The sequence below is a fragment of the Typopeltis vanoorti genome, chromosome 3 (genome assembly GCF_054136105.1).
Source record: "Typopeltis vanoorti isolate ZY-2024b chromosome 3, IOZ_Tvanoo_1.0, whole genome shotgun sequence".
NCBI lineage: Eukaryota > Metazoa > Arthropoda > Arachnida > Uropygi > Thelyphonidae > Typopeltis > Typopeltis vanoorti.
In genome coordinates, this window is record NC_143551.1 from 92,894,734 (window position 1) to 92,908,416 (window position 13,683).

The 13,683-nt window shown below is 36.3% G+C and overlaps 1 protein-coding gene across 2 annotated transcripts in view; it reads right to left on the reverse strand.

Moving 5' to 3' along the window:
• The window catches only part of Mcm10 (minichromosome maintenance 10 homolog), a 156,130-nt gene that overhangs the window by 96,135 nt on the left and 46,312 nt on the right, over nt 1-13,683 (reverse strand). For both annotated transcript variants that reach the window (XM_090390737.1, XM_090390736.1), the window contains exon 9: nt 3,968-4,141. In XM_090390737.1, coding sequence (XP_090246863.1) covers nt 3,968-4,141 — 174 coding nt within the window. The remainder of the gene's footprint in view (nt 1-3,967; nt 4,142-13,683) is intronic.

Below are 13,683 nucleotides of genomic sequence, written 5' to 3' on the forward strand. Positions count from 1 at the left end.
AGATGGCAGACTTGATGTTGTATGCGCACAAATTTCGAAGTGTCCTGGCTGCTCTTGTAGCTTCTTTGGTGTCGTTTTCATTCTCCAAGACAACCATAACCTCTTCAAGAAACTTCTCCTTATACAACCACTTGCAGGCAATAATGACTCCCTGGTCTATAGGCTGTATTATAGAAGTGGTGTTTGGAAGAAGGAAAATACATTTTATTCTTCCATTCCTACTAACCAACTTCACAGCATTAGGATGGCCTGATGCATTATCAAGAAGTAAAACATCTTCAGGAGAGATTTTCAGGACCTCTTCTTGGTAGTTTTGCACTTCAGGTATGAAGTGATTGAAAAACCAGTCAAAAAAAAAAAAATGTCACTTGTAAACCAGGCATTCCTTGAGCTGGAATAATGACAAATGGTTCATAACATTCTTCAAAGCATGAGGCTTTCGTGCTCTTCCGACTACCATCGGCTCAAGGTGATGCATGCCATCGGTATTAGTACAAAGTAGGGCTGAAATAGTTCTTTGTTTAACCTGCAGCCAGGCGTGCTAATCTCATGTTTGTTTGTGGGGTATTTTGGGGAACAGCACAATAGAACAGGCTGGAAACTTGAGACAAAATAAGACCCTCAGATTCAATGACTTCATTGATGTATTTTCTGAAAGGCTCAACTTGTTCAATATTGGCACTCAGTGCTTCACCACATGTTTGCCTGTTCATAATGCCATGGCATTTACTAAAGTGGCAAAAGTACCCATCACTCACAGGAACTGTATGCTCATGTGTTGTGCCAGTTTTTCAGCAGCCGACCTTAGTTCAACACCACAAACAACAGCACCACTAGACTGCTGTTGAATGAACCACTTGTAAACTCCTTCTTCTAAATTCTTATGCTTGGCTAACTTCACATTTCTTATCAGGCACAGCGAAACCACTTTCGGAGCTTTCAACTATATTTTAGTGAAAACTGAGTAAGTTTGTCCAAAACTGTTTGCTTTTTCAACCCTGTAAAGTTCCCAAACATGAGCAACAGATGTACCACTTTCCAAATTACTTGTTAAGTCAAGTTTCTGTGCTAGTGTCAAGTTTACTTGTTTTCTTTTAACCCCAGACATATTAACTGATATTAATAATGATTAATAACAGTTTAACTGAAAATTACTCCAGCAACAGCCTAAACACCATGTGTTTTGTGCTAGCAATGCTATTGAATGAAAGCACATGCATGCGCATGAACTATTATGAGCAGGCACGAAATATCACAAATATATGCGAATGTATCCAAAGATGCAATTTATAAACATTGCCAGTCGCTTCCGATTAACCATTATATTATTTATTTATTTTTATTAATTATTTCATTATCTGTATTTATTTGTCAAATTATGTTCATTAAATCTGAAGTCCGTTTGAATCGGGGTTCGTTAAATCAAGTTTACTGTACTAGTTTTGTCATTCCAGAAGACTTCATTGGGTGCATAATACATAAAAGAAAAAAAGAGAGATACATAAAAAAACATTACTTGGGTGCATTACCAAAGTTCTAAATTGTTAACGGATTGCTCACATCAGAATGAATTCGTGGACTTCTTGTTCTCATGCACAAGATGTCCGCAAATTCATTCTAATGTGAACAATCTGTTACCAATCCATAATATGGGGAACTACAGCCACACCAAAGACAGTACAACCTGGATATTTCAAATTGTTATGTTTAGGTTTTTATCTTATTGGATGAAGCCAGGACCGAAGCTTTCTTAAAGGGATGAATAAGATACGAATCTTATATTTCTGGAGGATTTTTGCTAATTTGTTAGAAATAGAGCTGATATATGGAATGGTGATATAACCTTTCACATCATTACACTCTTTGGCACAGTGTGTAAGAGGATTAAGCAAGTTTTGAAATCAACTGTTTAGAATAATCATTCTTCAGAAAAACCGATAAAAGTAGGTTTAATTCTTTGGCAATCTTTTCTTCACTGCTGATGAGAGTATGTGCATGGGTTCCTAAAGTAGAAATAATAATAAGCTTTTGAGGTGAATAATGTTGGGACTGAGTGTTTGTTGGTATGTGTAGGCTTTATGTAGATAGAGATTTTTAGTTTTTAGAATGAATGAGTAAATTTTATATCAAGAAAAGGAAGCAAACTGTTAACTTCTAGTTCTGCTGTAAATGCTATCCTAGGGTTGTTTGTTAAGATGATTCAAGAACCCTGGAGTAAATCTGGATCATGGCTCCAAATCAAGAAAACATTGTCTATATATCTTTTCCACAAATCTTGTTTTCAATGGAAAGGAGTTTATTGCTTTTCTTCAAAAACTTCCAAGTATATATTCACTCATACAGTGATAGAGTTGCCCATAGCTAACCAGTAATTTTGCTTGTAGATTGTGTTTCCAAAAATGAAATAGCCTGAATTTATATAGTGGCTAAGAGTGTCAAAATTTTTTTTTTAGATAATTGATCTTGTAAAAGAACTAATACTTCTGTGATAGAGAAGTGACATCAAAGCCAGCTAAGATTTCATCTTTTTGTAGATGTATGTCTTTAATCACAGAAAAAACAGTATTTGGAATTCTTAATGTAAGAATTAGACGAATCTGTAAAAGATTTTCCTAATTTTGCCAGATGTTTGTCAATACACATACACACACACACTATTTTGCAAAAAAAATTTTATGAACACTTCCATTTTTCTCAAATCTTGAATAGCAGTAACTAATCATATAACACCACAAGGTATAAAGGCAACAGATTTTCATTTTTAAATGATAATCCCATTCACAACTAGTGGGAAACTTATAGCACATTAATACAATGGGTGGTCTAAAGGGATGATCTCACACCAGACAATGAAAATTATCTATCACGAAGATTTTCACAAACAACCATTGCATAGTGGAATTCAAACCCACAGCCTACTGATTAGAGAGAGATTGCAAAACAGAGGCACTATCCATTCAGTCACCCATGATAGGATGTGGTTTACAGGAAGACTTTATCAAATTGCTGCTGTAGCAATGCTAACAACTGTCATTAATCATTTCATGCATTTGTACATATGGTATCCAACATCCACCGTAACACTGAAAGATGAAAATGAAAAGAAATTCCCCCCCCACACACACCCAAAAAAAAAAAAAAAAAAAAAAAAAAAAAAAACACTCAGGCTGATCATATAAAGTGAGAAAACAGCACTAAAAAGAGTTCTTAAAAAGAATGGCTTACAGCAAACTAGCATTTGAAGTGGAAGAAGCCATATCAAACTGTATTATTCCATTAGATATTAAAGTAGATTTCTTTGAGACTTGAAAGTAATATGTGTTTCCCTATGTCAAGTTATTAGCATGATGAAGAGGTATCCTGGTGGTGGGGCTGCCATCTTAGGGCAACTAGACTTGCCTCTTTTAGTAGGTAGTGGAAACTACAGTTCGAGAGGAAAGTAACACCCCCTCCCCTTGCACTCCAAATGCTCTGGGGGAGGGGGGGGGAAGAAGTAAGAATGACAAGAAGAGAGTATAGGAAAGAAGAATAGAAGACAAGTACAGATATAATATACCAAGTGTATATTGTAGGAAGTAAGATCTAGTCTAGTGAGGGTATCTCAGGTCTGCCATGCCTGAACTGTCCAGTATGAGCCCCTAAGTGTGATATCCTATGCAATTAATAAAATAGGAAACGGGAAGGGAAGCCAGGTAGATCTCAAAAGAGGATATTAGACTGAAAATGAGACTAGAACAGATTAATATGGCCTACATCCATATTTAGCATTATCATGATGGTGATACTCAAGTATTAACATTGTTTAAACAAAAAATAATTAGCATTAAAATCTCATGAAAATAAAGGCTACAAAATCTAAAAATATAATTTTTTTTCTTGATTTGTACAAACCATTTAAAAAGTGATATGATTATCATTTTCAATATCACTCCATGGATAGATCAACTTATCTTCAGAGAAAACTTACAAGAACTGTGATGAAGAAGACACTAAGTTGATTGCCTGATTCTCACTCTCTGTCAGATGATCTATTTTTTTAGGACATTTATTTCTTTCTTCTTTTTCCAAGTCTTCAGCTTTCCTCTTCAATCTTAAGTTATTCAAAGTCAATTTATCCTTGGATTTCTGTAGTTGCATTGGCCTATAAAGGAATAAAAAGTATTCCATTCTTTGATATTCAAGACCAATAACATGTTTGTTTAGAGTATTTGGATTAGCAATACTAAAAGAAAAAACATCGGATTAACATCCTAAAATTATTTCAAGTTATTACGAAAAATTTGAGTAATTACACATTTCAATTATCATACTATTTAATCTAATCCATTCCATTGTCAAATTCTTTTAAAGCAGCAATGTCATTACAGGGATTTGATAAAGACTGAGGTTTAATGAGTAGGTTTATCGCAACTGCTATAGTTGAGTGTAAAAACTATAAATGCACAGTACATTATCTGTCTGTTACTTGTCAAAACTCCAACATTATCAGATCTTATATTTCTATCATCTAAGGCAATTTGTACCGTATCAATCCACCTATATCTTGGTTTTCTTCTGGGGCATTTTCCTGCCAACCTGGCAGAGAACACTTGTTTGCTAATCTTTCCAATCCCATTCTGTTTAAGTGACCATACCACCTGAGATCAGCTCTGCTAACGCATTCCTGGATGCTGACAATGTCAAGTTCTTTCCTAATATCCTCGTTTTTAATGTGATATTGCCATTAATGCCAACTGTTCATGCCTCTAATCTTTCTCAGGACTCTCATATCTGGAGTCTCTAGTCTTTGGTCAAGTGTTTTACTTCTGACCCAGCTGTCAGATCCATAAGTTAAAACTGGTTTGAACACTGTCTTGTATACAGCTAATTTAGTGTTCCGACTAATTTCTCTCTTATTCCATATGAATTTATTCAATTGACTTCCTACCATACCAGCTTTGTTGATTCTATTGTCTATTTCCATATTTAATTTACCATCTTCCCTAAAAATCATGCCTAAGTAGCTGAAATGCTACTTGTTCCACAGGTTCCCCGTTCACAACACAGTTGACATTTTCAACAATTCTACCTATTTTCAATGTCTTTGTCTTTTTAATGCTGACCTTCATACCATATCTATTACAACAGCTATTCAATTTAGTCAGAGAATCTTGCAGACTTGTAGCAGATTTATTTATAAGTATAACATCACTCGCATAAAGCAAACAGCTGACATTAACATCTCCAATTCTGATATCATGTTTAATACCACTTTCCTTCATAATGTGATCCATATAGATAATGAATAACAGAGGGGATAATATACATCCTTGTCTCACAAAAGATTTAACATTAAATCATCTTCCTGTACTTCCTTCAGTTCTAACTGCTGACTTACAACTCAAATAAAGACTAAGTACTGCTTGATATAATGCCCCATTGAACACCATATAACTGTAGTGTATTGAATAGCTTCTCTCTTGCACCTTATCATTTGCCATTTCCAGATCGACAAAACTTAAATACAGATCTTTGTTATATTCCCATGCTTTCTGAGCTATATATCGTAAAGTGAAGATCTGATCCTGACAGCCTCTATTTGGGCCTGAATCCAGCCTGTTCTTCACCAAGCTTTTCTTCCACAATTCTTCTGAACCGTTTTTCAAGTATACTTGCATAGATCTTGCCAGGAACACTCAGTAGGTAAATGCTTCTGTAATTCCAACATTCAGTTTTATTTCCCTTTTTATATATGGGTACTATGAGAGCTCTACTCCAATCATCAGGAATTCGTCCCTCTGTCCAGGCTTTCTGAACTATGCAGTGCAGCCACTGTAAGACTTTTATACCACCATACTTCATCATTTCTGGTCGAATATCATCTACTCCTGCTGCCTTTCCACATTTCATGCCTTTGGTGGCTTTTTCTACTTTAAGTATGGATATGTATTCCTGACTGTATGCCTGTTGAGTGTTTTTTTTACCACTGTGCTACTTGTTTCATTTAGCAATTTTTCGAAGTAATTACTCCATACTTCAAGGATATCTTTTTCTCCTGTTTTCATATCACCTTTATCATCTCTAACTCCTTTTACAGCACTCTTTCCTCCATTCCTAAGCTTCTTCAACAACCTCCAGAATATCTTACCACCCTCTTCATATTTATTTTCTATGTTCTTGCGAAAGTCCTCCCATGACTTTTGTTTAGCTAGTTTTACACAGTGTATTGCTTTCTTGCATTTGTCTCTAGTATTTTCTAAGAGCAAAAGCTAACTTATTTGCCAGGTACTTTTGATGTGCTTTCTTTTTTTTTTTCCTTCACTGCCTCTTTAACTTCCTGTGTCCACCATGGAGTTCTGATTTTTCTATCCTTGCAGACAACCTCACCACATGCCTCTATGGCTGAATCAATGAGGGTTTTCATCAAGGCTTGCCAGTGAATCTCCAAGGTTTGGTTCCTGTTCTCAAACTCTTTCATTTTTTCTTCAATCATGTTTGTGTATTTTAGTCTACCGATCACGTCTGATAGCTGCTCAACTTTTATTCGCTTTAAAACTTTCTTACATGTTCTTCTTTTCAATATGAAATTCAATTTTATCCTGCTCATGACTAAATAGCGATCGCTTCCAATTTCAAATCCTCTGTACACTCTGGTGTCCTGCACCAGGGAGAAAACATCACTATCAACAATAACATAGTCAATGAGAGTTTTCTTATTACTTGCCTCTTCTCTTCATGTGAATTTGCGCACATTTTTATGTTGGAATATGGTGTTAGTAATAACCAGTCCATGTCCTGAGCAAAAATCCAACAGGTATTTGCCATTATTATTAGCTTTGCTGTTTTCTCCAAATTTTCCCAAAATATTTTTGCATGTCTGAGAACAATCATTTCCTACTCTGCTTTTTAGATCCCCAACAAGGACCAACTTTTCCTTTTTCATTGTGTCAGTTGCTTTTTCTAAAGCATCAAAAAATTCCTCCACTTTTACCTTAGTAGAACCTTCTGTGGGACCATAGGCACAAATAAGTCTCATTGTCCAATTCCCCATTCTGATATTTGCCCACATCACTCTACTTGAGACTGCCTGCCATTCAAGAAGATTAGCCTCGTATTTTGTGTTGAATACTATGGCTACTCCTTCTTTTCCTTGATTGTCATTTCCTGAATATAACATTTTGTGTTTATTGCTCAGAAAGATCTCACCAGTTTTTGTCTTTTTTTTTTCAGTCACCCCTATTATGTCGATCTGGTACTTATCTAATTCCTCAGCTAGCTCCATTTCTTTGCCATTCAGGCTTCTTATGTTGATAGTACCGATGTTTAACTCTGGTGATGTTGAGTTGGGGTGTGCTTTCAGATTTGTTCCAGTAGCTGACTTTTTGCTGTTCGCCCTGGTTCCCTGGCGAAAACAACGGGGAGCCTTGTTTAACCGGGCGACGCCCCAGTCGGCTTGAAATTTTGTCATGTTGTACCATCATTTTCTATATCGATTTAAGCAATAAGAATACAATTTGGTCGACTAAATCCCAAATTGCCAGCCCATCCTCGTTCGCTCAGTATTCAGGTAGATACCCAACAGGGTGCACCACGAGAAGGTGAGGATTGGACATTAGGTCAGAAGCCCTGGTTGGTTCTCTGCATTCCTTTAAAGGCTATGTGGAGGTCTCCTCTCAGTTATACAGCTTTGACCCTTAAGCACCCCCACATATACAAATATACACACACATACAAAATATAATTATCTTCTTAAATAAATAAACATGGTCAAAAATCATCATCTTCAGCAATTAAAAAGATAAAATACAAAAATGGGGAAAACCTAGAAAACATCACTAGTGAACTTATAGAACAAGCTACACGTTGTTTGCTATTTAGATGGAATATTTAGTGAAGATGGCATAAATAACAAAAAAGATTATTATTATTAAGCGCGACCTCCTGGGATTCAGAGACTCATCGAGGGAAGCCATATACTACACACACACCAGCTATCATACTTATTCTTGAATTCATTCACACTGCTTGCACTCACAACATCCAATGGCAATCCATTCCAATCAAGCTCTACCCTATGATAGAAAAATCTAGCCCCCACCTCAGCATCCAAGGATGCCCTCTTATCCTTTCCCCACCCTCAATAAATTGAAAAATTCCAACAACTGAAATCCTGTATGATGCTTTCAGAAGTTTGTAAGTCTCAATCTGTTTGCTAGTGTCTACAGTCTACAAATTCTCAATATGGCTTTCATAATCAGTATTCCACAATCCTGATATCATTTTTAACACTCTCTCCAATCTATCAGAATCACAACAGAAACCAGGAGAACAGACCTGCGCACAATAGTCCAATGTGACGTCTTATCAAGGCCTCGTAAAGAGGCAAAATGACATCCTTATCTTTACTTATGAATGTTCGTTTCAGCATTGCAATTATCTTTTGCGTATTTGCAATCTTTGCTACATTGCTCCTGAACTTCGACTTCTTATCTACTAACACTCTAAGATCCCTAGCCTCATCAGTTTCTTCTAGCATAATTCCACTAATATAAAATGACACTGGATATATAATCACACCAAAGTACATAACTTTACATATACTAACATTGAACTGATAGTCATTTTCATATGCCCACAATTCCAGCTTATTCAAATCATTCTACAAATACTACATCCCTGATTACCCTGCCTATCTTTGCATCATCAGCAAGTAGCTGCATATCTCCTGTCAAATCCTTTCCATTGTCATTGATGTATAGATTGAATAATAGTGGACCAAGGATGTGGTACACCACTGGTTATCTTAAATCTTGCAGACTCACATCCCTCATATACTACTTTCTGATATCTGTCACTCAGCAATTCTCTTATCCATGCTAATATTCTATAACCCAAACCCATATTATCCAATTTATGCAACAGTATGTATTCTGTCAAAAGCCTTAGCAAAATCCAAAAGTATCATGGTATATCCATTCCCGTTCATGAGCAAGTTCATAAAACATGTCATTCACTGTCAACCCATTTTTGATGCGAGCCCTAATTAATTTTTCCAAAGTCTTCACCACCACTCCTGAGATATTAATTGGTCGATAGTTGGATATATCAGTCTTTGCACCATCCTTGTGCAACGGAATTACCATACATTCTTTCCATTCCTACAGAATCTTTCCTGTTTTTTAGACTGTTAAATAGCCTTGTCAAAGGAATAGCCAGTTCAGCTGAACACTCTTTTAGCAGATGTGTTGATATCCTATCAGTCTCTACTACTGAATTCTTATTCAGTTTGTGCAACAGCTCTGATACCTCATCCTCATACACCTGAGTTTCTTCATCCAGTGAAGAGGTAGCAGTGAGCTCAATGTCGAGAACACCAGGTTGATAGCTTTTAACAAAATGGGCACTAATTAGTTGAACAACCTCATCTGCATTTACAAGAATTATTCTTTCATATTCATTCTTTCTTTTACTTACAGCATATCGATAGAATTCTTGTAAGTTGTCTTTAGCATGCAGAGCCAGTTTCTTTTCATACTCAGACTTTGCTTTCCGTACAACAGGTGTGACTATTCTAGCCTGCTGCTTATAATGAACATCATCCTTATGCACATGGTATTCCTTCCACATCATCTTTTCTTATGAATCACTTGCTTAATAAGATTACACATCCTTTTGACTCCTACTCTATTTATTCTTTGAACTCTCAGGACATATTCTGATATCGCATCATTTAAGTATTGTTTAAATGCTTCCCATGCACTTCGATCCCATTCCAGTGAACTCGGTATACTCCTGTTTGTCATAATTTCCTGCTATGTAGTTCAGCATCAAATCTGAAAACAAACCCCAACTCAACATCACCAGAGTTAAAGATCGGAACTATCAATGTAAGAAGCCTGAATGGCAAAGAAATGGAGCTAGCCGAGGAATTAGATAAGTACCAGATTGACATAATAGGGGTGACTGAAACAAAAAAGACCAAAACTGGTGAGATCTTTCTGAGTAATAAATACAAAATGTTATATTAAAGCAATGACAATCAAGGAAAAGAAGGAGTAGCCATAGTATTCAACACAAATTACGAGGCTAATCTTCTTGAATGGCAGTCAGTCTCAAGTAGAGTCATGTGGGCAAATATGAGAATGGGGAACTGGACAATGAGACTTATTTGTGCCTATGGTCCCACAGAAGGTTCTACTAAGGTAGAAGTGGAGGAATTTTTTGATGCTTTAGAAAAAGCAACTGACACAATGAAAAAGGAAAAGTTGGTCCTTATTGGGGATCTAAATAGCAGAGTAGGAAATGATTGCGAGACATACAAAAATATTTTGGGAAAATTTAGAGAAAAGAGCAAAGCTAATAATAATGGCAAATATCTGTTGGATTTCTGCTCAGGACATGGACTGGTTATTACTAACACCATGTTCCAACATAAAAATGTGCACAAATTCACATGGAGAGAAGGGGCTAGGAATAAGAAAAGTCTCATTGACTATGTTATTGTTGATAGCGATGTTTTCTCCCTGGTGCAGGACACCAGAGTGTACAGAGGATTTGAAATTGGAAGTGATCACTATTTAGTCTTGAGCAGGATAAAATTGAATTTTACATTGAAAAGAAGAACATGTAAGAAAGTTTTAAAGCGAATAAAAGTTGAGCAGCTCTCAGATGTGAACTGTAGACTAAAATACGGAAAGATTATTGAAAAGAAAATGAAAGAGTTTGAGAACAGGAATCAAACCTTGGAGATTCAGTGGCAAACTCTGAAGAAAACATCGATTGATTTTGCCAGAGAGGCATGTGGTGAGGTTGTGTGCAAAGATAAAAAAATCAAACTCCCTAGTGGACACAGGAAGTTAAAGAGGCAGTGAAGGAAAAGAAGAAAGCATATCAAAAGTTCCTGGCAAATAAGTCAGCTTTCACTCTTACAGAATACAGAGACAAATGTAAGAAAGCTAAACAGTGTGTAAAACTAGCTAAACAAAAGTCATGGGAGGACTTTGGCAAGAATATAGAAAATAAATATCAAGAAGGTGGGAAAATATTCTGGAGGTTGTTGAAGAAGCTTAGGAATGGAGGAAAGAGTGCTGTAAAAGGAGTTAGAGATGATAAAGGTGACATGAAAACGGGAGAAAAAGATATCCTTGCAGTATGGAGTAAATACTTTGAAAAACTGCTAAATGAAACAAGCAGTGATGACAGCACAGTGATAAAAAACACTGACCAGGCATGCAGTTAGGAATACATATCCATACTTGAAGTAGAAAAAGCCATCAAAGGCTTGAAATGTGGAAAGGCAGCAGGAGTAGATGATATTCGACCAGAAATGATGAAGTATGGTGGTATGAAAGTCTTACAGTGGCTGCACTGCATTGTTCAGAAAGCCTGGACAGAAGGACGAATTCCTGATGATTGGAGTAGAGCTCTCATAGTACCCATATATAAAAAGGGAAATAAAACTGAATGTGAGAATTACAAAGGTATTTCCCTACTGAGCTGGCAAGATCTATGCAAGTATACTTGAGAAACGGTTGAGAAGAATTGTGGAAGAAAAGCTTGGTGAAAAACAAGCTGGATTCAGGCCAAATAGAAGCTGTCAGGATCAGATCTTCACTTTACGACAAATAGTCGAGAAAGCATGGGAATATAACAAAGATCTGTATTTAAGTTTTGTCGATTTGGAAAAGGCATATGACAAGGTGCCAAGAGAGAAGCTATTCAATACGCTACAGCTATATGGTGTGAATGGGGCATTATATCAAGCAATGCTTAGTCTTTATTTGAGTTGTAAGTCAGCAGTTAGAATTGAAGGAAGTACAGGAAGATGGTTTAATGTTAAATCTGGTGTGAGACAAGGATGTACATTATCCCCTCTGTTATTCATTATCTATATGGATCACATTATGAAGGAAAGTGGTATTAAACCTGACATCAAAATTGGAGATGTTAATGTCAGCTCTTTGCTTTATGCGGATAATGTCATACTTCTAAATAAATCCGCTACAAGTCTGCAAGATTCTCTGACTAAATTGAATAGCTGTTGTAATAGATATAGTATGAAGGTCAGCAATAAAAAGACCAAGACAATGAAAATAGGCAGAATCATTGAAAATGTCAACTGTGTTGTGAATGGAGAACCTGTGGAACAAGTAAAACATTTCAGCTACTCAGGCACGATTTTTACTTAAGATGGTAAATTAAATATAGAAATAGACAACAGAATCAGCAAAGCTGGTATGGTGGGAGGTCAATTGAATAAATTCATATGGAATAAGAGAGAAATTAGTCAGAACACTAAATTAGCTGTATACCAGACAGTGTTCAAACCAGTTTTAACTTATGGATCTTAGAGCTGGGTCAGAAGTAAAACACTTGACCAAAGACTAGAGACCGCAGATATGAGAGGAGTCCTGAGAAAGAATAGAGGCGTGAACAGATGGCATCAATGGCAATATTATATTAAAAATGAGGATATTAGGAAAGAACTTGACATTGTCAGCATCCAGGAATGCGTTAGCAGAGCTAATCTCAGATGGTATGGTCACTTAAACAGAATGGGCGAGGAAAGATTAGCAAAACAAGTGTTCTCTGCTGGGTTGGCAGGAAAACGACCCAGAGGAAGACCAAGATATAGGTGGATTGATACGGTACAAAGTGCCTTAGAGGATAGAAATATAAGATCTGATAATGTTGGAGTCTTGACAAGTAACAGACTGATTTGGAGGAAAATTGTAGATAGGAAGTTAGTAATGATGTAATTTTTTCATGTAGTACTGTCATATCCTGTACACCCCTTGAGAGTACATGGCAGGAATTTGATGATGATGATGTAGTTCAGCATGTAACCTTTTCTGAATGGAACATTCATAAACTTAGTCACTTCCCAAGTATCGCATGATCACTGTCACCAATCTGAGGCAGAATAGTTACATCTTTAACTGAAATGCTCTCTGACACAATAATCAAATCTAACACTCTTTGACCCCAATTTCCTTCTGTCACATGCTGTTTGAGAAGTTGTCCTGCAACAGCTCAATAAATGCATATTCATTCATCTCATGAGATTCTACGGCTACCCAATCAATATTTCAATAATTAGTCTCCCATTATGATTACTCTTTTCGTGCTCACTTTTCTATTTGGTGATGCATTTCTTCATCACCAGCAACCAATCCACCAGGTCTGTAACAACACCTCACTATGTAATTTGTCTCTAGATTCCACCTCACACCAAATGGCTTCAAATTCACTGCCACATGAAATACTGTTAGTAGTGGCAGTGAGTTTGAAGCCATCTAGTATGAGGTGGAATCTAACAAGATCAATTACATAGGTCTCAAATCTAACTGGATTTGAAATAACAGAATACGTAACACTCATCTGGTAGGAAGCAATCAGTCAAAAGATCAAACTAGTAGTATATAGAATTGTTCAAACCAAGATATGTGGATCAGAGCTAGGTTAGAAATGAAACAAGTAATCAAACATTGGAGAACATGATTGAAGATACACAGTTCTGAAGAAAATTAGGACAGCAAACAGATGGCATCAACAGCAAAATCATATTAAAAATGAAAAGCATAGCATTATTAACTGAAATGTAAAAGCTGATCAAATCAGAGACCTGACAAATAAAACAATTTTGAAAACAATGTGGATTAGCTGCCAGGTTGGCTGAGCAGTTATTGTATCCACTCTCCAATC